Source organism: Patiria miniata, unplaced genomic scaffold, assembly GCF_015706575.1.
Source record: "Patiria miniata isolate m_02_andy unplaced genomic scaffold, ASM1570657v1 HiC_scaffold_18, whole genome shotgun sequence".
NCBI lineage: Eukaryota > Metazoa > Echinodermata > Asteroidea > Valvatida > Asterinidae > Patiria > Patiria miniata.
In genome coordinates, this window is record NW_024037056.1 from 1850998 (window position 1) to 1874027 (window position 23030).

General features: G+C 41.1%; 2 protein-coding genes across 2 annotated transcripts; both read right to left on the reverse strand.

Annotated features, from left to right (window-relative positions):
• Window positions 1-236: 236 nt before the first annotated feature.
• Window positions 237-11413, reverse strand: LOC119725014 (organic cation transporter protein-like). The gene is made up of 11 exons (XM_038196379.1): window positions 11100-11413; window positions 9706-10096; window positions 7809-8039; window positions 7064-7260; window positions 5827-6096; window positions 5158-5173; window positions 4816-4949; window positions 4568-4653; window positions 3470-3590; window positions 2282-2354; window positions 237-1502 (listed from the first exon to the last, which is right to left on the reverse strand). The coding sequence occupies exons 2-11, from the start codon at window positions 9943-9945 to the stop codon at window positions 1272-1274; spliced, it is 1599 nt and encodes a 532-aa protein (XP_038052307.1). The 5' UTR covers window positions 9946-10096; window positions 11100-11413; the 3' UTR covers window positions 237-1271.
• Window positions 11414-13451: 2038 nt separating this feature from the next.
• LOC119724148 (organic cation transporter protein-like) lies at window positions 13452-22741 on the reverse strand. Its single transcript, XM_038195072.1, has 9 exons — window positions 21770-22741; window positions 19785-20015; window positions 18634-18830; window positions 17578-17868; window positions 16517-16651; window positions 15276-15361; window positions 15062-15182; window positions 14650-14722; window positions 13452-13949 (listed from the first exon to the last, which is right to left on the reverse strand). Exons 1-9 carry the CDS (start codon window positions 22157-22159, stop codon window positions 13830-13832), a joined length of 1644 nt encoding a protein of 547 aa, XP_038051000.1. The 5' UTR covers window positions 22160-22741; the 3' UTR covers window positions 13452-13829.
• Window positions 22742-23030: the final 289 nt, after the last annotated feature.

Sequence of the window (23030 nt, forward strand, 5' to 3'; positions counted from 1 at the left end):
TCATATATATATCTATATTTCTTATTTAAAAAATATGTAGCACCAAAATAATAATGAATGGAAAGCCAATTTCATGAACTACTTTTAGATGAAAAAAAAACCGCAATTGCTCAATCCGTACAAAGAATATCACCATTTAAACACAATGACCCTAAAACCTGTTTCGTCCAAAAAAAAGCAATTTATTGTGCGTTCTGACTGTTTGGAACAACAAAGAAAATGATACAGAATACTTGTTTCAACAACTGTCAACAATCATGTTCATAATGTTTTTTATTAACACCCCTACTTAGGCAAACAACATGAATTTTTTACAATTTTGGCCGAAAAAGTAAATTGCTGGATACTTGGAGGGAGGGTGCTAGAACACATTCCAACTCGACTTTTGGACATGCAGAGGTGTTGTTTTAAAGGGAAAAAAAGTGTCGAAACTTTTGGGAAAACTTGTCAAAAATAATTAAAATTCTGACAAACTTGATGATTTCTGCCCAAATCTTCATAATTCAGGTCTTTTAATATTAATTGCGGCTCCTCTTACATCCGGATACATTTCTGAATTGTTTGGAGACATTTATTTTGGCCAATTTTGATCAAAAATGGAATGCTAACCCCTTGCATTTTTTTTCTTCAATTTTTGGGTGAATGAAATTGCTTGAAAGTTGAAGAGAAGGTGCCTAAAGGGCCCTACAACACATTCCAACTCGACTTCTGGACAAATGTGCTGTTTCAAAGAAAAAATGCGTCGAGAATTTGGGATGAAATCATTAAAAATATGTAAGTATTTTTCTCTCAACAAATTCATGATTGTTGCCTAAAGCTTTAAAAATGTTGGTCTTTGAATAGTGACTAAAACTCCTCTTGCATCCAGACACATTTCTAAACTGTTTGGAGAAAAGTGTTCTGAAGACATCCGAACCCTTCAAGCTCGGTGGTCGAGTGGTAAAACATCTGCACTTCTAAGCAGGAGGTCGGGAGTTCGAATTCTACCCGGGTAGTTGTTTTTTTCCCCTGCTTTCCTTGGAAGCTCTCGGTCAACATTTAGTATACAGTGATAATAAATATACGTCAGTAAAAGGTAATACTGATTGCTAAATGACAAAATATAATATCGATCAAATTACTGATCGTCAGATACATTTCCCAATATCGATAATGCATCTTCAGCATCGACATCACACCTGCTCTATATACTATTGCTTTATTCGGTTTAAAAAAATATATATCCGAATAATTTTATTTCAAAGAGATTCGATTCGCGTAAAAAGAATCGATTAAAGTGCGTCGACTTTGGAACCATCTTCGATCTTCGCATCGGTTGTGGGTGTGCATACCGCTGTATTCGGTTCCGGAGTTTTCTGTACTTTCTTTCCGATATTTCTTGCATCTTCCAGCGACTCTGGAAGCGGCTTGTTTCCGGTTTCGGGAAGAATCGGAACCAAGATGGCCGCCAGGATGCACAACCCTCCGAAAAGAGTCAGCGGAAGGAAAGACGCAAAATCATCCTTCGAAAGAGAGAAAACAGGAAGAAATTTGGAATAGATCGAGATTATTAACCCTATTATTGTTCAGATCTTAAGATCTTCCTGAGGTTCAACAATGTCTATACTACTATATCCCTTACTATAAGTAGGTAACTCAGCGTTACAGATGTCTGTTTCATGACAACTCTGCCAATATTGGCCTATCAGAATCAACATTTCAAGCTCACGCCTCCAACACTGACCAATCAAATTCGTTCCTCTGGGTCTGATGACTGGTTACCTTGAAAAGAAATTAAGTTAATTGCTTCTTCTTTTTTCAAAAGTTAACATTTTATTTTCGAACTATATTTCGTTTATTTTGTGCATTAATTTTAGAGATGAATTGATGATCAGTTACTTTTTGCCAAGAAAAACCTTAAGAAAAAATTAACGTTTGACTGGTTCTCTGCAAATAGGTTTGTTCATTATCTAAGATGCAGTTAGTCTATGGTCTATGGACCGTTGATGCGAGCAGATTCGGTGATTTATTATGCAAAACAAGACTGCGTCTTGACCTCGAGATTTTGACCATTCCGCGGGCGCCTTCTATTGGGTCTTCCGGCCGTAACCCGTTGTTGTATAACAAAAACATGTCAGCCAACTTGACCAATCAACAGCTTAGTCCACATTCTGATCGAAATGGCGTCACAATTTCCAAAGGCGACTCCGATTTCTGGCGTCTCTCCGATTTCTGTTGGACAACATGTGATACTCGGACTAAAATGTAATGCGCATGTAAAAAGGCTTATTTCCAAACTCACCAAATATATCACGAAGGGAGCCGTTATCAAGCCCACACTTCCACACACAGCACCTACACCAAAACCTATATTCCTGCAAAACCATAAACGACAAATTGGAAAACTTCACAAAATGCACTGCGCAAACCACACCACATGGAAGACATTAAACACATAGGACTTTGTCTAGTTCATGAATTCTATCGACGTTAATAATTTGCTCCAAACATTTCCAGAACTGAAATTCTCCACCGAGAACTAGACTGTATGCCCAACTTCTGTTATTATACAGGGTGAGTAAAAAAACCCGAAACCAAATTGTCAGGACCATTGTTTTAGTGAAGTTCTGCATGTAGCACTTTCAAAATCTAGGATATGAAAGCCAAATTCATAAGCTTTCTTTTAGTACAAGAATACTTCAAATCACTTATGTACTTTTCAAGTTACGGAGTTTTAAACACAACCATTGTTTTAAGGTTCCGTCCACGGATCACAAAAAAAGGTCAGTGTTCTTTCAGCAAACGAAAACGAATCACATAAGGATGTGTGTGAATTGTTTTCGTTTTGCTGAAAGAACGCACACCTTTTTGTGATACGTGGACAGAGCTTTAAAACTATGGTTGTGTTTAAAACTCCGGAACTTGAAAGGTAAATGAGTGATTTGAATGATTCTTGTACTAAAAGAAAGCTTATGAATTGGGCTTTCATATCCTAGATTTTGAGAGTGATGCATGCAGAACTTCACTAAAACAATGGTCCCGACATTTGGGTTTCGTTTTTTTTTTTACTCACCCTGTATTCTCTTCGATTTTGATTCCACTGAGATTCTGGAATTGATTCACCGGATAATTTCGTTCATGATTCCTGTATCAGTTGTATAGGGTTCACAGTGATGACATTCTGGTCATGGGAGAAAACTGAAACACTTGGTGGCAGCATACACAACGGTCCTTTTCTATCGAGTGTGTCATTTTGAACATGCCCACATTCAACCTCGTTCCCATGGTGTCGAGCAGTGCGCACCTACAACTACCTGGTACTATTGGAAACGAGGTTGAAAATAAGGTAAGCCCTGGGAACGAGGTTGGCCCACATAATCAAAGGCCGGGGTATTTTTCTAACACAAGCGGCTCAAAATTATCCGATTAGAAATATGGAGACCATAATATATTTGCAGTTCTGGCAAAATAAACGGGCGGCTGACATTACCTTACAGACGTGGGCAAAATCTCCGTGCAGCAAATTAAATTGATGGCATATGCGCAGACGATGCAGAGTTTGACCAACATGGCGACGACAGTGATTACGATGGTCAAATCGGTGCCGTCCGCTAACAGAAAAAAAATTAAAAACCCTAAAGAGTCATTTGTTACTTTCGCCATAAAAAAATACAACTCTGCTTTTTTCTAAAAGCAAAGCAAATACTTTTAGAATGAGGCATCAAACGAACAAATCTACTCAATGTTATAGTTATGGCATAATAACAATATTCTCGAATTATTGGCGGAACAGTACAGTTCTCGACTGGTTTCCGCCTCCATTTCAGGATCGATAATATATAGGTACTGGGAACCATTCTGCTTTTTTGCGGAGGGCCAGTTTTTATTTTTTCCATTAAAAAAAATCATGAAAACAAGATGAAAGTTAGGAAAATACTCGACGTTGAAGAGCACAGAAAGTATGCCTTCAACAATAATTGAGGAATTTCACGTGACGTCATAGGCCAGTGGTCACCCACACGCCAGCCATATTGGCGGCCTACGCTTGCAGACTAGTTATAAACTGCCATGGACCTCAGTGATGAAAACGACCACTTCCGAAATTCAGGAAAAATACTCACAACTCTCCACAGTGTTTCAGAGTTTTTGAGACACACATCAAATTAAAGCCTATTCCATCATCTTTCATCTTCTGTTCAATTTTGTTTGGGGTGAACCAACGAATTGAATTTTTGGAGAAAACTCCATCCAAAGATGATCAATGCAATTAAACATAACGCAATGTACAAGTACTGTACGATCAATCGATCGAGTGCCGCACTAGCCGTCCAAAATGGCGGATCTGTCACCTTTCACGTGATAAGGTCACGTGGATGCAAAACCTCACTACTATAGATTAACGGTCAATAAAATGAGCGGTGGGACTAATTAAAATCGTCATGAGAATTCAGTACTTCAACATCTGTCTAGGAAAAACATGGAAAAAAGGTAAATAGAGTGTCGGTCCTTGGAGGCTCAGCGCCCCCTGAAAAATCCCTGGCTTTAAATTATAAAAAAAAGGAAATTCGTTTGCAAATAGTTCACTGACCTGTCTGTTCCGGCAGAAATGCTGTGACTATACTCGCAGCTCCGGAAACTAAAAAGAAGAGACATAAAGATGGACGGCGCCCCCACCTGAATGGCACAAAAGGTCAAAGGTCAATGACCTGAATTTAACAACATTTCAGCGAAGGATGAAGTTGTTCGTCACGTTCATCAGTAACTTATATTAAACATGTCATTATGGTACAGAATCTCAATTTGACATAAAAAGCCAAATGAGTATGGTGAACCTACCACGTCATTGTGAAGTGGATGATGATGTATCCAGGCACTTCTGCCAAACCGAGAAACAAGAAGTTTGTGTATTTGTTGCCGGCTAGATTGGAGCTATTGAGCGATGCGCCATAGTAGGTCCTAAAGAAACAAACCTGCCAAAAAAAAATGTCCATCTCTCACTCAAAACATTATTCATTTTAATGAATACTTTTAATAAAAGAAACGTTTCTACATAAAAAGCTTAGTTGAAGGTTATGGGCTCCGAGCGCTAAGAAAAGAGGGCGCGATTTCACCACTTTTGAGAGCTCCGGCCCCTTGGACTGCTCGTGTGCGTACTGTACTGGTTCGCACGCAAAGTACGCTCGACTTATTTATCCTGAATGTGCGCAAAGCTAAGACGAATTAAACTTGCGATTGACTCCCAAACTAATCCCTGCCTCCAACGACTTTGGATCATTCGAAATACGCAGTGGATGGACCGGGAACCAGTCTAGGTCTCCCCAACTCTCCTTTTCTGGCCGTTGAAGGGGTACTTGTGCACGGAGCCCATAGTAACACAGTGTAAGGGGGCCATTCATTCAGAATAGTCCATGTTTAAAACATTTTTCGAAATCGTTTTGACCCACCCACCCCAAATTTAAATTTTTAAATGTTGAATGATTATTCAATATATCGTATACACTGAAGAGCAAAGTAATGCTTCTAATGAAGCAGATATTTTAGGTCAATGCTCTCCCAGCTCAGGAGTTTTCAATGGCTTTTCCAGGATTCCAAATTTGAAGTTGAAACAGAAGAGGAAATTGCCAAGCACACAAACTCTGTATAATGTTTGTCAGTTTTCTATGACACAATATTTACAAAAAAATAAAGCCAAATAACATGGCGACTTCGGCTTCGTTATGTTTAGATTTTGCTGTGTCCAAAAGTGTTGTAGGCTATATCCGGTGGAATCTCACTCAAAATACACGCGTGATGGCGGCCATGTTTATCGCCAAAAAAACGTTGATCGCCCTTTATTGGTATACCTACCATGCGAAATAGATGATGCACAAGTTCAACAGGACCCTACGAGTTCTCAAGACATCAAGGAACGTGCACTCCTTTTCACTTGGCGTAGGTAACACTGGGTCAAGCGAATTACTCAGCTCGGAACTTGGCGGATCAATAGTTGTCTCTTTAATGAGGAACCCGCCGGAAGGGGGCGCTACACCGTTCCAACGCGCCATCTTGTGGAGGATCTTTTGGGCGTCTTCGATGCGGCCTTTGGATAGTAACCACCGCGCAGATTCGTCCAAAATCCTGTTCAAAATCCATCATTATTACATTGTTATTTTAAACTCGGAATACGTCTGCATTTTTATATCAGCCCAAATATTTCACCATATGTTTTTAATCTATGCATATTATCATCGCGCAGTAAGCTGACTATTATTAATAACATGTCAAATTGCGTGAGCTGGGACATTAATACGTATTTATGACGGATAACTTTTGCGGGTTGGCAAACTATGGAAGGTCAATATTGCAAAAATGAAGAATAGTTAACAAATAGTGAATGTTTATGAGTGCAATGGTAAGAATAATTTCATGAGGTGACAGACGGAAAGTTCCATTCCATTAAAGCCGAGTGAAAAACAAATAACCGTGTGCTTCGGGGTACACCCGTCCACCAAATTTCGGGCCGGATCGCGATGCTGATGATTCGCACCGGCTTCACCGTGGCTGAATCAGCCCGTGATTCAGCCACGGTGAAACCAGGAGCGATTCAGCACCGCGATCCGGCCCGAAATTTACCCCGAAACACACGGTTATTTTTGTCCATTGGTGCGGAAAGGAGCCCTCCTGGCTTCGCCCTCGTGTGCACGGGACGAAAGCAAATTTCCAAGTTTTTATTTGTGCCCCCCAAAACCCACTTAGGCCAGAAAGTAATGCCTAACGGGCGATTTAAGGGGCTTTTGTAAATAACAAAAACGATAAATCCTGGAGAAATTGAATGACCCGAATATTTGGACCCCTGTGCATTTTCAATGGACCGCTTTCGCTTCTTGCTGCCAGGCCCATTTATGCGCATGCGAGCATAATTATGAATTTATTAGTAAAAAGGTCCATTCGTAAAAAGGCGCACTGCAACCTCGTCCCCAGGGGTTACCTTATTTTCAACCAGAGAGCAGGTGGTGGTGGGAACGTACCGCTCCACACCATGGGAACGAGGTTGGGCATTTTTGCCATATTTATTTTTGAATCGAGTATCAAGGGAGTTACTTACGGCCACAGAGGTATCGCCAGCAAACACGGTGCGGATATGGCCAGCTGCATGTGTCGCCAGTTGCGTAGGGCGTAAGCAATTGGTGTGAGCGCCACCACACCCAAGCCCCAAAACATTGAGTTCAGGCTTCCTGCCAAGGTTCGAGAGTTCGTTGGGAACAACTCCATTATCATGACGAATTGGACCTGGTTGTAGCCCTAAATCCAATGGATGGGGGAGGGGGGGGGTAGAAAAAAACTTGATTTATTCGGATCAAATACTTTGATCAAACGCTAAATCCCATGACATATTGCTAAGGGAATGGACGCCAGTAATGACCCTCGCCGAATTATCAGCGTCCAGATTCCAAACCGGTCTTAAATACAGTGTTTAATACCGGCGAAGCACATAGGGCCTACTTATTAAAGCCAAGGAGCAAACCTTTCTCACAAATGTTTTCAATGAGCAAATGTTGGGTTCACAATATTCGAACGGAAACCCCCATAACTGAACGGTGTCTTCCTGAAATGATATCACAGCAACAGCGCCCTCAGTTGCCTGAAGAAACATTGAAACTTTTAAATGCTTAAAGTGCACTTTTCAATAAAAATCACCAAAAATGGATGTCAAATAATTTTCATACACATTTAAAGAGGAGTAGAAAGTTGCACAAAATATGTTATTAAGAAAAACTCATCGCATGAACGCTTTAAGGATAATCTGCTTATGACAGCGGTAACTTATAATTTCTTTTAATCATATATACCTGTGCAAACATTCCGATCAGAAACCAGAGTATCACAACACTTGTGTAGCTCCACAGAAACGCCACCACAATGCCGAACACACCGTTAGCCAGGCAAGTGCCGAGCAGGATGACCTTTCTGCCGAACACATCCGAAAGGTAGCCGAACACTACCGAACCCACGAGCATGCCGACTAGGAAGATAGACTGCGCGGTTTCGGCCAGTATTGTACGGTCACAGACAAGATCAAACTGCAAAAGAAAAATACTTATTTGTAATTATGATAATGATTTATTGTTATTAGAATTGCGTAAGTGTTCATGTGAAAGTGCGCCCTCGGAAAAGTTAAGAAACTCACAAAAATGGGAGTTTCACAGCTTTTGCCCCGGACAACAAAATGGTGCATACCACGGCCGAAGCACTCCCTGCAATTTGGATCCTACTACGTGCTCCCCCCCCCCTCCAAAAAAAAAAGTCCTACATTTGATCCTAAATAACTATGTGGTTTACCAATGATATTAAACCAAAATTTCAGACGTAAACAAGGCATGACAAATTTTATGGAGCGACTTTCATCAGCTTTGTGCACGAGGGTGAGATTTAAACGCCATATATTACGGGAAAAAATACTCACTTTCAGCCTATCTGCCACTTTCGACTTGGCGTCCTCCAATGTCGATACAGCGCTGGAGACGGTGGCGGAAGAAGGCGCGTGCTGTGGCCGAAAGCTTCTGAAGAAATGCAGGATCACCCCTGATGTCATTACACACCTCCTCGATCGTTTGGCTTAATGACATCAGGGGTGGTCCTGCATTCCTTCAGAAGCTTTTCGGCCGCAGCGCGTGCCTTCCGCCACCGTCTCCAGCGCTGTATCGACATTCTGAGACAGTGAACATTTTGTTCGTAGGGCGTTTAAATCTCACCCTCTTGCACAAAGCTGATGAAACGCGCTCCATAAAATTTGTCATGCCTTGTTTACATGATCTTAGATTTTGGTTTAATTCCATTCATAAACAGAGTTATTTGAGATCAAAAGTAGAACATATTACACACGTAGTAAATTTACACCACTGTAAAGGAAAATAAAGTGTGTATTATAATGAAAGTGAACCCGGCGAAATTTGTCAAAAAAAAGAAAAGAAATGTAAGAGTTATATTCAACGATTTTGAAGATGCAAGTTATATTATGTGACGATATATCTCAAAACGTAACCTCGCATGATTGGGTTTTTTGCTTAAATAAACTGCCTGATCGATTTCTGTTATTATTACTTACGCCTTATTTTCTTTGATTCACATATACCCCGGCTTATACAGACACGTGCAGCTTCATTGTGTGTTATTTGTCCATGGTTTAAAGAACAGAATGCTGCATCCTGGCGCCATTTTTTGTCATCATAGTATCTCAATGATAAAGGCATTGTAAAAAAATGTCTTGGGGACTGGGGACTGAGAAACATTTCCAATGTTGCTAGGAAATACTTTGAAGATGAACTATATATAGACTCTTCTTAGACTTTGTACACAACAGCGACGGCGGAAGTTTTGAAAAAGAATGGGGGCAAAGTTGGAAATTCGAGGGGGGGGGGGCAAACCTGATTCGTCAATAAGGGTCCCCCTTTTCTATGCTTTTCTTTTCGGGGAATGTTACAACCCTCCCCCAGGTTCCACCGCTTTAGTGACGGTCATGGCAACTGCAGGCCTTCCTCAGACCATAGAACCTTGAGAGCAGGGAAGCACACAAAACAAGATCAGGCCAACGTTACTCACTCTTTAAGCCAATAAAATTCTACAAACTGTTTATGGGACAAAGACAAGGTCCTCAGTTTTCACCAGCCAATGTCTCCAGACTGTTATTAACAACAATGGGTAAATAGGGCCTACATGTAGTAAAATAGACACCTCGCCTATACTCACATCGGTAACAATGGTGGATTCGTTATACACTGCGTAATACTCCCACTCTGTGCAGAGAGAGCCCATTGATGCAGATTCGGTGTCCTCTGCCGTGCATTCCAAATTCGAAGCGTCTGGCAATGTTTGATTACTGAAATCATGAGTCACCGTGTTTTCCTGATCAGCACCGCCAAGCGATGCTGCGTTTATCCCCCCTGCATCCAACGCTGCTCCTCCGTGGCCGCGCTCCATCGCACGCATTCGTAGGACTCGGGTTTGTCCGCCATGAAAATCAGCCCCATCATGTGCCAAGCCGGAAACCACGCTCCGAGGATGGTGACGATGACGCTGGTGACGATCTGATATCGGCCGTATTTGCCGATGAACTCAAGGGCATCGTCTAACTGCGGTCCTGCCATGTTTATAAGAGTATCTAGTAAATAAATCTTGAAGAACGTCCAGTTGAACACAGGCGCGGTTCTAGAGCCCATATTTTGGGGGGGCTAGCAAGGTGAATCCAGAATTTTTTTCAGGGAAGCGGGCTGAAATGTAGACAGGTTATTTTCTCCGGACACTTAGGCCTCTGAAAATCAATACGTGGGGGGGGGGGGGGGGGGGGGGGGGGGGGGGGGGGGGGGGGGGGGAGGCTCGTGTCATATTTTCTATGGGGAGCGTTCGCTAGTACCCCCCTCCCTGCAAACAGGACGCTGGGAAGGGCTGACGAATCAACGCTCTGATTGGATAGATTTTGCGTGACCTGTGACCGGCAAGGCGTCACGGCCACGACCCTGCAAGGTTTTAAACGGCCGTTAAGACGGAGTCATTCGTCACTCTTTTATTCTCAAACATAAATGCAGCGCCCTTTTTTTGGTTGAAAAGCATAATAATGTAGGAAAATCTGTAAAACTTATCTGTTTTGTAAATTTTCAAGTCCCGCCAGTTGCTCAGGCTCCGTTTGGAATTCACGAAGGGTTCTGTGAAGGGTCCTTCGCAAGAATCTGTGAAGCTCATCTGCCCTTCCCAGCGCCCTGTTTGCAGGGGGGGGGGTACGAGCGAATGGGGAGCGCGGATAAAATCCTACAATCGGGCACACTATATTAACTAAAAGTGTACAAATGCACCCTTCTCATTTTGGGGGAGACCGTTCCCATGTACGTCAAATTCTTACATTTTGCTGGTGCTTTTTTTATGGATTTGTTTTTGGGGGGCTAGACAAAATTTTTGGGGGGGGCTAAAGCCCCCCCTAGCCCCCAAACCCCCCCCCCGTAGAACCGCGCCTGGTTGAACATACGGATCGATGACACCTGAAGTATACGGCGCGGTGCGTGAAATCAATAAGTGGTGTTGCGTTACCACAGATCTGAAATTCATAATTTATACGGACCTTTGTACAAACGGCACAGAGGGTCACTCACCCGAGACGATGACCATGGCGGGCCGAGGATTGCAATACAGACTGCGGTACATGTACAAGGTATTTTCTACTCATGTCGCCGGTAACGTATGGTAGTCCGAGCAGGTTTGTTGATGGTGTAAATCGAGGTTATCCTGTTGTTCATCACGAACCATCGATCTTTTGTTCATCCTTTTTTTTCAACAGCCCCCATTGGTTTTGTACACGTTTTCTAATCGAGCTCGTCCTCGATCCGACTTCTGTCCACAATTACTTAGTCCATCGGCCAGACCAGATAAAAAAACAAACAAAACAAAACAAAACCCAAATTTCGGGACTATTGACTTATTGAAGTTCTGCATGTAGCACTTTCAAAATCTAGTATATGAAAGCCCAATTCATAAGCTTTCTTTTAGTACAAGAATCATTTCAATCACTCATGGACTTTTGAAGTTACGGAATTTTAAACACAACCACCGTTTTAAAGTTCTGTCCACGGATCACAAAAAAGGTGTGCGTTCTTTCAGCAAAACGAAATCAATTCACACACATCCCTACGTGATTTGTTTTCGTTTGGCTGAAAGAACACTTACCTTCTTGTGATCTGTTGACATAACTTTAAAACGGTATTTGTGTTTAAAATTCCGTAACTTTGACTCGTTCTTGTGTCAGTACATGGCAGTAAGCCAATGAGCAAACTTTTCTCACAAATGCTTTCAATAAGCACATTTTGGGGTTCACGATTTCAACAGAAAACGACCAGATATAAACGGCGTCTCCCTGAATTGACATCACGGCAACAGCGCCCTCAGTTGTCCACAAAAGAATGGACATTTTAAAATGTTTAAAGAAGTGCACTTTCCAATAACATTAACCAAACTGGGATGTCAATTAGTTTTCATACACTTACGGGGATAAGAAACTAGCCCAAAATATGTTCCTAAGAAATGTTCACTTCATGGTCCCTTTAATATATTAGGAGATTATTTCAAGACAGTGCAAAAAAAAATACATTTTCTAATGTAAAATTCAACAGTAATCCTATTTTACTTGCCTTTAAAGGGAATATACAACATTTGCAAACCTAAAAAAAACAACTACCAAATTATTATGAAAAAGCTTACTTGACTGTTAGTGAATGACAGTCTATAAAGCCTCATGTAAAATCATGGCACCTGGTGTGCTATCATTTTCAAGAAAAGTGGAATTTTATATCAATCTCCAACGCTGGTCGGCCGACCAGCATTGGAAAAAAACTGGCTTTTTCCACATAGTGCCCACAATTTACCATATTTTGTTAGTCTGCATTTGTTTGCAGTCGATTACACACCTATTAACGGGTACAAGCCAGCTAGAAAGGTTCCCTGATCTTACGATTCCCTGATGTCTATAAATTGCTCTGTCTCATCTTAAGTGGGGTCAGGGAACCAGACTACAGGAACATGATTGTTTTTCTTGGGTTTTTTTCAGCATCTTCGAACACAAAACTTCAAAAAAGTCAACGTAACAATATTTGCTATAAAATACTAATGCCCCCAAATGCATTACCTCTTCGTATTATCTTGTTCAAAACAGTTTTCGCATTTACAAAAACAGAGAGGAAAAACGCTAAGTGAAAAAAAATGTATAATTTTGATTTTGAAGATTTTGCACTGGAAATTATTATGATACAATTTCAGAAATTAGAAATATGATAAGCTTAATTTCCCAAACAAATAAAGTTGATATAAGCAAAAATATAAGCAAAATATAAGCAAAAAACTGTAATACCTTATTATAAAAAACCTCAAAATGTGTCCTACTTCACACGGTAGATCCTCCGCATTGCAGCAAACTTGGAGGATTCACACACAAGATCAATTGTGCATTCATTGTTCATTAATTAACAAAAACCACCTCAAATATGGGTGAATAGCCAATGTTGTACTAGAGTCTATCTCAAGTCCATCACAAGTCCATCACAAATCCATCACAAATCCAGTCACAAGTCCTTCACAAGTCCATCACAAGTCCATCACAAGTCCATCTCAAGTCCATCACTAGTCCATCACAAATCCATCACAAGTCCATCACAAGTCCATCAAAAGTCCATGACAAGTCCATCAAAAGTCCATCAAAAGTCCATCACAAGTGCATCACAATTCCATCATAAGTCCATCACAAGTCCATCACCAGTCCGTCACAATTTCATCACAAGTCCATCACAAGTCCATCAAAAGTCCTATCACAAGTCCATCACAAGTCATCACAAGTCCATCACAACTCCTGTCACAAGTTCACATATCCATCACAAGTCCACCACAAGTGAATCACAATTCCATCACAAGTGCATCACAAGTCAACACAACTCCAGTCACAAGTCCATCACAAGTCCATCACAAATCCAGTCACAAGTCTATCACAAGTCCATCACAAGTCCATCACAAGTCCATCTCTCTCATTCAAGATCTCTCTTATTCAATTCTCTTATCAGTCTGGTCACAGGTCTGGCCACAACAATAAACAAAGGAATGCATTTGTCACAATTCATTTGCATACCTTGTGACTTGACTTGGGACTGCATGACTTGTGATGGGCTTCTGATGGCTTGCGACGGACTTGCGACGGACATCAGGGACTTGTGATTTGACGCCTCCTTTACAATGCATCCTCCTCTTCCGCAAAGTCTGTCTGGCATTTATCGTCTTTATTCCCTCTTTCATCTTGTCGATTGGTCTTTCTGGGTTGCATCCTCCTTCCCAGGTGTTTGGCATCATCTACAGTTTCTGGCAGGGGTTTGTCCTTGGTCTCGGGCAAGGCGGGGGACGAGGACGGAAGCGGCAAGGCTCAGGCCGCCGAAGATTGTCAGTGGGAGGAAGGAGGCAAAGTCACCCTGGGGGAAAACGAAATAATGGATGCAACAAAATACATTTTTGGGATGAATAATGAAAAAATCAACAGTAGAATAACACTGTACCGAACATTTTGCTGTAATGAACATCCCTTATGGCTCCCAAATTTAAGCTACTAATCTACAAAAACTGAATTGCTATTTTCATTCCATTTTTACACAAAAAGTTACATCCGAAGTCCAATATCGTATTCATTATCCCATTCGAGGCACTATCAAAAGTTCCATTAGACAAATATCATCTACACAAATTCAACACGATTTTAGGAGGCAGACTCTCTTCCAAGAACACTACGATTTTCCGCTACCTACCGATTTTCCGCTACTTATCTTGTTCAAAACAGTTTTCACATTTACAAAGCAAGGACAGAAAAAGTTAAATAAAGTAATGTTTTGATTTTGAAGATTTGCATGATGACTAATACATATGCTGCAAAAGGTCCATGTTTAAAAAAAAAATCCGAAATTAGAATTAGATTAACCTAAATTTCCCATACCAATAAAGTTGACAAAGGCTTTTCAGTCAGAAAAAATAAGTAAAAAATTATTATGAAAAAATCTTATTATAAAAAAGCCCTCCATATTCATCCAACTCTACAGAGTAGATCCTTTTAGGAACAGGAAGTTGGCCCTTACATTTGATTAAGTCCAGCAAAAACTAAAATACAAGATTTTTTCTCACCAAATATAAGACAAAGGGTGCGATGACTGTACCGATGTTGGCAATGACTGCACCGATCCCAAAACCAATACTCCTGTATTAGACAATGGGTGAACAACAAAACAGCATAAGAAATACACACGTCTCATTAAGAAGCGGTGCAGAGCAGGGGCGGAGCACGGATGTTTTGAATGGGGGAGGAGGTTTCAAATAATAAAATGGAAAAAAAATAGAGTAGCATTTCTGAAAAAAAAAAAAATTCAACAATACATTAAACAATTTCTATGCACGTTGAATGATATTTTCTATATTTAGATGTATTGTGTTTTAAGGGTAAAACCCTGACAAATAGTTGAAAAACGCCGTATTTCAGTGACAATTATCAGTCACGTGAAATGTCGCCCTCTATTGTCAGAACCCGGACGGCGCTCACCTGACTGGCGTCGGGAAGATCTCGGAGCAAAATATCAAGTTGATGGAGAAGGCACAAGTGATGCAGAGTTTGGCAAGGATCGCCATGACGACGATCGCGACAGTCAAATCAGCCCCGGCATCTGTCGATGAGAAAACGAGAGGTCGATTAAGGACTGAACCACACAGTTTAAAAAAACAACAGAGTCAAAATTCAATTATATATTTATTCTTACCAGTCTGTTTAGGTAGGAAGGCAGTGACGATACTTGCAAGTCCAGAAATGAGGAAAAACAAACCCATGGATGGCCGGCGACCCCACCTAATTTTGGTAACAGGAAAGAAGGTTAGTCAATAAACCTGACAAAGAAGGATAGGGGTCAAGAGTCATCAAAGCAGATTGCTAGATGTGGGTCAAAGGTCACTGTAGCAAATTCCTGGGATATGGGTCAAGGGTCTTAGAGCAGGTTGTAAGATATGGGTCAAGGATCATCATAGCAGACTTCGAGATATGAGTCAGGGGCCATCATAGCAAATGGCTGGGATATGGGTCAAGGGTCAAAGTGGCATATTTCCAGATATGGGTCAAAGGTAATCAAAGCAAATTGCTTGGATATGGGTAAGGGGGCATCATAGCAAATGGCTAGGATATGGATCAAGTGTCGGCATAGCAAATTGTTAGATATGGGTCAAATGTCATCATAGCCGATATCTAGATATGGTTCAAGGGTCATGTCAACAGACTGCTGGACATGGGTCAAGAGTAAACGTGGCAAATTGCTTGATATGGGTCAAGGGTCATCATAGCAGATTGCTGGGGTCATCATAGCAGATTGCTTGATATGGGTCAAGGCATATAATACCGGTACATGCACATTGGTACATATGGGTCAAAGCTAATAATGACAGATAGCTAGACGTGGGTCAATGGTCATCATAGCAGATTGCTAGATATGGGTCAAGGCATATAATACCGGTACATGCACATTGGTACATATGGGTCAAAGCTAATAATGACAGATAGCTAGACGTGGGTCAAAGGTCACATAGCAGATTTTTAGATGTGGGTCCAAAGCCATCGGAGCGGATTTTTAAATATGGGTCAAAGGTAAACATTGCAGTTAGCTAAATGTGGGTCAAAGGTCATATAGCAGATTGTCAGATGTGGGTCAAAAGTCATCAGAGCGGATCTTTAAATATGGGTCAAGTGTTATCAGAGCGGATCTTTAAATATCGGTCAAGTGTTATCATAGCAGCTCGCTATAATGTGGGTCAAATGTTGCAAGGCAGACTGCTAGATATGAGTCAAGGGTCATTAATTGAGACTATACTTTTATGTGAGAGAAGAGTAAGGATTCTACATGTGTGCACACTTTGCACTCTGCACAAATTTCACAAATGAAACAGGCAACAGAAATCAATGAAAGAAATTGTCCTGATAGATGTCATAACAAAAGACAAATTGAGTCACACCCACCATGTCATGGCAAAGTGGATAATGAAGAACGCTGGGATCTCGGCCAGTCCCAGGAAGAAGAAGTTAGCGTACTTGTTGCCGGCGAGGTGGGAGCTGTTTAAGGAGGCTCCGTAGTAAGTCATCATGCTTACAAACCTGCGAGCAAAATATGAACAATAATTCTGCTATACAAGGTGAGTAAAAAAAAACGAAACCCAAATGTCGGGACTATTTCAAAATATAGAACATGAAAGCCCAATTCATAAGCTTTCTTTTAGTACAAGAATCATTAAAATCACTCATGTACGTTTTAAACACAACCGCCGTTTTAAAGTTCTGTCCACGGATCACAAAAAAGATGTGCGTTCTTTCAACAAAACGAAAACAATTCACACACATCCCTATGTGATTTGTTTTCATTTTGCTGAAAGAACACAGAACTTTTTTTGTGATCCGTGGACAGAACCTTAAAATGGGAGTTGTGTTTAAACTCTGTAACTCGAAAAGTGCATGAGTGATTTGAATGATTCTTGTACTGAGAGAAAGCTTATGAATTGGGCTTTCATATCCTAGATTTTCTTCAATATTTTGCACATTTGAATAAAGTCAAGTGATTTCAAAATGAGGCTAAAGACTAGACTGGTACATGTCCGACCTTGGTCCAACTATTTGAAAAGACTGACGTCTTCATTCAGTAGAATTAGTCTGGTGGCTAACTATGGAGAAATGTGTAGTAAATAGAGACTAGCTCCCGGTTCATGCCACATGTTTCTTAAATTCTTTTGGCATGGTTGATTGATGCAGTACTGAAGCTGTGTTGGACTGGTTGTTTCAGGTGCCAGTCTATTTTCTTGTATTGCATGTTTTCAATACCTTAAGTTTTGGGACTCTCATACACAGTATTGAGAGTCCTAAATTTTCGGACTAATTGGTAACCCATGAGATTTTTGCCCCCGATTTGCCTTGTGCATAAATAGCAAAACTTGCGGATGACATGTGATGGTGAATGGACCAGTAAGAATTCAGCTCTCGCTCATGAATATGCATGAGGTATAGTAACATTTCATGGCAAACCCGCTTACCAACAGAAATAGATGACGATAGTGTTCAACAACAATCTCCGACTCTTCAGCACATCAAAATAAGTGCAAGATTTCTTCTCCTCGGGCTCGGTAGGCTGGGAGGCGGCAACCTCCGAAGTTTCTCCGTCTCGGTCCTTGTCGAGCACAACGCCTTGCTCGTCCTCCTGGCTTAACACAAATCCACCTGTAGGGGGCGCTGTTCTGTTCCAGCGCGCCATCTTGTTCAGTATCTGCAGCGCTTCATCTTGGCGTCCTTTTGCAAGCAGCCATCTCACAGAATCGTCCAGTACACTGTTTCGAAAATTTAAGGGTAATATTAATAAAAAGGTCATCATTTTATAATAAAAAAGATCTCGTCTTGGACAATGTGCCATCCATCATTTTTTTTCAAGAATCCCGGACAAAAAAAACTCTTTTATTTTTACTCGCCCTTAAAGAGGTTGTGGAATGCTCAAAGACATTTCCGTAATTTTTCGGGTATATGTAGCCTAAGGTGTGATGAAATAAAAACGACTATTGTTTCTGTCATGAAATGAATACAAAAGGTACTTTTGAGAGCTGTTTTTCAGGTCCTGTTTCGACCCGAACGTGCAATTTGTGTAAAAGTCGTCGTTGGGGGCAGCAAACAAAACATATTAAATCGTGACGTAATAAACAGGACTCCCGTAGTATAAACGAGTCCTGTTTATTACTATGTTTTGTCTGCTGCCCCTAACAACGACTTTCACACAAATTGCACGTTCGAGTCGAAACAGGACCTGCAAAACAGCTCTCAAAAGTATCTTTTGTATTTTTTTCATGACAGAAACAATAGTCGTTTTTATTTCATCACACCTTAGGCTACATATGTATACCCGAAAAATGACGGAAATGTCTTTGAGCATTCCACAACCTCTTTAATTGACTTTGGACTCTATGGCTTGTGATGGACTGGTGAGGACTTGTGATGGATTCAACAATATTACTCTTTCTAAGAAGTTATGTTTATTTGAGGGGGTTGGTCATTTTTTTTGGGGGGGGGGGAGGGGGAGGGGGTGGGCTTTCAACAATACTTACAACCACAATGGGATGGCCACGAGGCACGGTACGGATATAGCCAACTGCATATGACGCCAATCCTTCAGGAGGTAAGCGATAGGGGTCAACGTGATGACGCCTAGACCCCAGAACATGTTGTTGAGACTTCCCATCAGGGTGCGGCATTCGGGGGGAAACAGCTCCATGACGATCACAAACTGTACCTGGTTGTAAGCCTGGTAACCATACCAAGACAGCAAAAGACAAAAAAAAACAATATTAAAACACCTCCTTAAGCCTCCAAAATCCTCCTGGTGGTTTAGGAGGATTTTGGAGTATTTGAGATGAATGGTGTTTGAGAAACATGTAGTCTAAAAACCTGTAATCTAATGTCCCTTGCATCTATAATACACACTGATTTGATTCAAAATGGGTTTTTATTGGTTGACTGAACGGTAAAATAATGTTACTTCTGTGTTGCAGACTACAGTTTGAGGAGACTTTAACAACACATTTGCAGACAAATTTTCCAGGTTCTTTTTTTGGTAACGTGACGACCAACAAAACACTTGTGTTCAAAAGTGAATGCATGGGTTGAATGTTTCTTTCCATTTTTGATTACCCCTTAACCCTAACAGAACTCAACCCATCAAACCCCAATGGCAAATTTTGTTGGAATCTGTCAGGATGGGTACAGTACCCCTAAACTGACAGTCTTTTACATTGGGTTGCCACACCTCCAGAATTAAAGTCAGAAATATGTGTGTGCAGTTTCCCATATGGTGTTGGAATTTGCCAGGATGGGTATGGTTCCTAGTAACAGGGAGTTAGTGTTAATTGACCTATCACCATTTGAGAGTTGGCCACGCCCCTTAGACGACCCTATGCAATTTTTTGTACGCTAAGTTTTGTTTGTCTCAGATGTTGCGCGTTCCGCGTCCATTTGTATATCGTGTAATTGGACAATATTTCACAAGCTGCGTTAACGCGATGCTACCGCGATTCTACCGCGATAGGTCAATTACCCAAAGGTTGTTGTATGGCTGGTTTGATTCAGCTTGATCAAATACTTTTGAAGTAGTGAGAGGTCAAAGTAGCCTCACGGCATATACATGTAACGTGAGTGACCTTGGAATTCAGTAATCCACAGGCCGCAGCTTCAAATTCTCTACCAGTCATCATATACTAACCTGTGAGAACATCCCAATGAGAAACCACAGAGTGACAAACCCCGGGTAATTCCAGACGAACGCGGCCACGATGCCGCAAACTCCGTGGGCCAAGCATGCCGACAACAACACCCGCTTCCGTCCGAATGTGTCCGAGAGAAAACCGAAGAGCAAGGAGCCGACGAGCATGCCAACCAAGAAAACAGACTGCGCGGTCTCGGGGAGAAGACTTCGCTCGCAGACAAGGTTCAACTGCAAATAAAACAAGAATGTCAGTATAAAGTGGATAAACATGTTCAGTCAAACCTAAGGGGAATTAGCTCAAATTTTTAGTTGAGCAGAGTTTTGAGTTATCCAATGGATTTTCTATTCAACAACAATTGACGGGATTAAGTATTTACTTTGAGTTAGGCAAAAAAAAAAAAATAAGTCGGTCTCTGGTCAGCGTGCGCGTCGATTTTCATCATGCGCGTCAATCTTTTTTTTCTCCAAAATGTTTCGCGGTAGCTCCAACACCGCCCTCTATTGCCGCACCTCCTCATTTTTTTTTACCAAAGAGCACCAAGGAATGGGAAATTGCACCAAGGCAAATGATCGAGAGCACCAAGGCAAATTATGGAGGACACCAATGTACATGAGGTCACCAAAAAAGCAAAATAGTACCCCACCTTGACTGTACAATCCAAGCTTGAAGAAAAAAAAAAAAAAAAAAAAAAAAAAAAAGCCGCGTCGCCGCGTCAATTCCGGAACTTTGGTAGACCAGAGACCGAATATATATTTTTTTTGGCCTTAGTAGGGTTTTTGAGTTAACGGGTTTTGACTTATCGAGATTTCAAAGTAGGTGGGAGCGGACATCAGGGATTTTTTTTACATTGGCTTATCTAGCTCCCAGACCAATGTTCTTGAAACTCTATGGTTCTTGAGTCTGGAGTGCTGAATGGTATAAACACATGGCAACCAATGAAAACTGCTGGAGTACTGAATGGCAAGGCATACATGTAAGAACCGATGAAAATTGATGTTACTCTGCCCCGATCTACAATTAAAGGCTGATCCAAAAAGAAAACTGGGGAGCAATGTCACTTATAAGTTTTACTTTTTGAAAAGTTTGGTAAAAAAAATACCCCTTAGGCCCATATATTTACTATTTATTAATATGTTTGAAATATAAGTGCTCTTGATATTTTCAGCTTTTGTTTTTTTTTTAATGAAATTAAAGTTGAATTCTTGTTCCCAACACTTGTATCATAACGCTGAAAATTTCATCTGCTTTCATTTGAGATAAAATTTGTCAAATTATACGCCATTTATAAAAACACCGAGGGAAATTTAACAAAAATAAGAAAAAAATGTCTACCAGTACCACACTGTTGACTGTTCACAGCTTGATTGATCAGAAATTTTCAAATTGTTTTGATGTTTCGATCCTAGAACGATCTTTCTGAAAGGCCAAAATGACAATTTAAAGGGAACGTACAACATTTGCTTTTGGTGCAATTTTCAGAAATAAATAAATTTGGAGGATTAGTATGCTACAGAAAATATAGTTAAACTGTCTTGTTTCACGTTTTGGGACCGGAGATGCTAGAAAATCTAAGAAAACCAACCATGTTCTTGTAGTCTGGTTCCCGCCTGACCCCACTTAAGATGAGACGTTGCAATTTATAGACTTAGGGGGATTGTTAGGTCAGAAAATCAGTCTAGCAGGCTTGTACCCCTTCACAGATGTGTAATCAATTGCAAAGAAAATGCAGAATAACTAAATTTGAAAAACTAGGAGCAGTTTTTGAAAAAAAGCCAGTTTTCTCCAACGCTGGTCAGCCGACCAGCGTTGGAAAAATACAAGTTTTCTTAAAACTGTCAGCACACCTGGAGCCACGATTTTACAGGATGCTTTAGACTGCCATTCCCCAACAATCCAGTAAGATATTCTTTATAATTTGATCATTTCGTTTTTTGATATTTACAAACGTTATATCTTCCCTTTAAGCGTCCATTTTACTTACATCTGTGACAATAGTAGTTTCGCCGTACTGTGTGCGATACTGCCATTCCGTGCACGGATCATCGGTTCTGTCTACTGTGCATTCATCGTCAGTCAGATTTAGGGAATTTCCTGTCGCATTCTCGCCAGACCAAAGCCCGTACGTGGGCGCCACAGTTCCCACAATGCCCTGCTTGCTGATGATGGAGTTATTTCCACCTGGACCAGAGCTTTCGAGACCCGTCGTGCACCGGTAATCCACAGGCCTGTCGGCCGTAAAAATGATCCCCATTAAATGCCAGGCGGGGAACCAGTTGCCGACGGTCATAATGATGAGGGCGCATGTCACCTGGTAGCGGCCATATCTACCCAGGTAATTCAGGGTTTCGTCCAGGAAATTTATATTGGCCATATTTTAATGCAACTGTGTAATGTGTTTTCGCACAATTAAAGTACGCCACACAATTCTTAGGTCAACAATGTAGGTTCAAAAATGCTGATAACAATGGGCCAAGTTCACATTGATAACATTCATGACATTCAGTCATTGTCTCTTGATGTTTATCTTTGCTTTAAAGCTTACACAATAGCCTTACCAAGTACAATTTTTGCCTCATTGTACGCAAAGGAAATGGAAATTTAGCTCGGTCTTCCGGAAGTGCTCCATGGCCTAGTGACTAGTGTACAGACTAGTATACTACTACTGGGGCCTATCATCCTATGTGAACGTGAAGTAATATTTCGCCAGCTGAAATATTGTTGTGTTGCCAAACTTGTTGCACACACGTACACTGCGCACAACAGACCGCATCTCAGCCAACATTATATGCAAATAAGCCTGGGTTGTTAATAACCATTATGTGTGTAGGTTCTTTGTGATAACACCATAACACTCACCCGGAAAAAGTTCCGAGAAAAAATAACAATGTGTCAACAAACGGTCCTTGAACCGGTCTGCATGCGTGCCAAACGTACACGTGACTAGACTCGACGCAAGTCCCTCCCTGTTATTATTTTTAGTTCAAAAAAAAAAAGCATCAAGGGCGCCCTCTATCGGGTGCAAAAATGAGGGCGATTCCTCAAACGTGGGCGTGTCTCCGGCTTCGGATTCATCCGTGGATCCGAATCATTTGGACGCCTTTTATTTCCAACCCAAAATGTACTATTAATATAAAGGGCTAAAGCTGAAACTAACAAAGCCGCCACGGGGTTTGAAAACGTCCAAAGCTCTTTGTGGCGCTTGTTATCGTTGGCAATGTATTAGATCCCCATAGCCAGGGGGA

Bases quoted from the DNA above. Each gene is read 5' to 3' on its own strand.
- LOC119725014 (XM_038196379.1), bottom strand. From the start codon at position 9,945: ATGCGTGCGATGGAGCGCGGCCACGGAGGAGCAGCGTTGGATGCAGGG. The intron at 7,261-7,808 runs GTATATATGATT...CATTGGATTTAG, and splicing joins TGATCGGAATGTTTGCACAG to GGCTACAACCAGGTCCAATT. The intron at 2,355-3,469 runs GTAATGTCAGCC...ATGGTTTTGCAG, and splicing joins ATTTTGCCCACGTCTGTAAG to GAATATAGGTTTTGGTGTAG.
- LOC119724148 (XM_038195072.1), bottom strand. From the start codon at position 22,159: ATGGCCAATATAAATTTCCTGGACGAAACCCTGAATTACCTGGGTAGA. The intron at 17,869-18,633 runs GTAAGTATTGTT...TTTTCGAAACAG, and splicing joins GTGGCCATCCCATTGTGGTT to TGTACTGGACGATTCTGTGA. The intron at 15,362-16,516 runs GTGGGTGTGACT...TACCAAAATTAG, and splicing joins ATCCACTTTGCCATGACATG to GTGGGGTCGCCGGCCATCCA.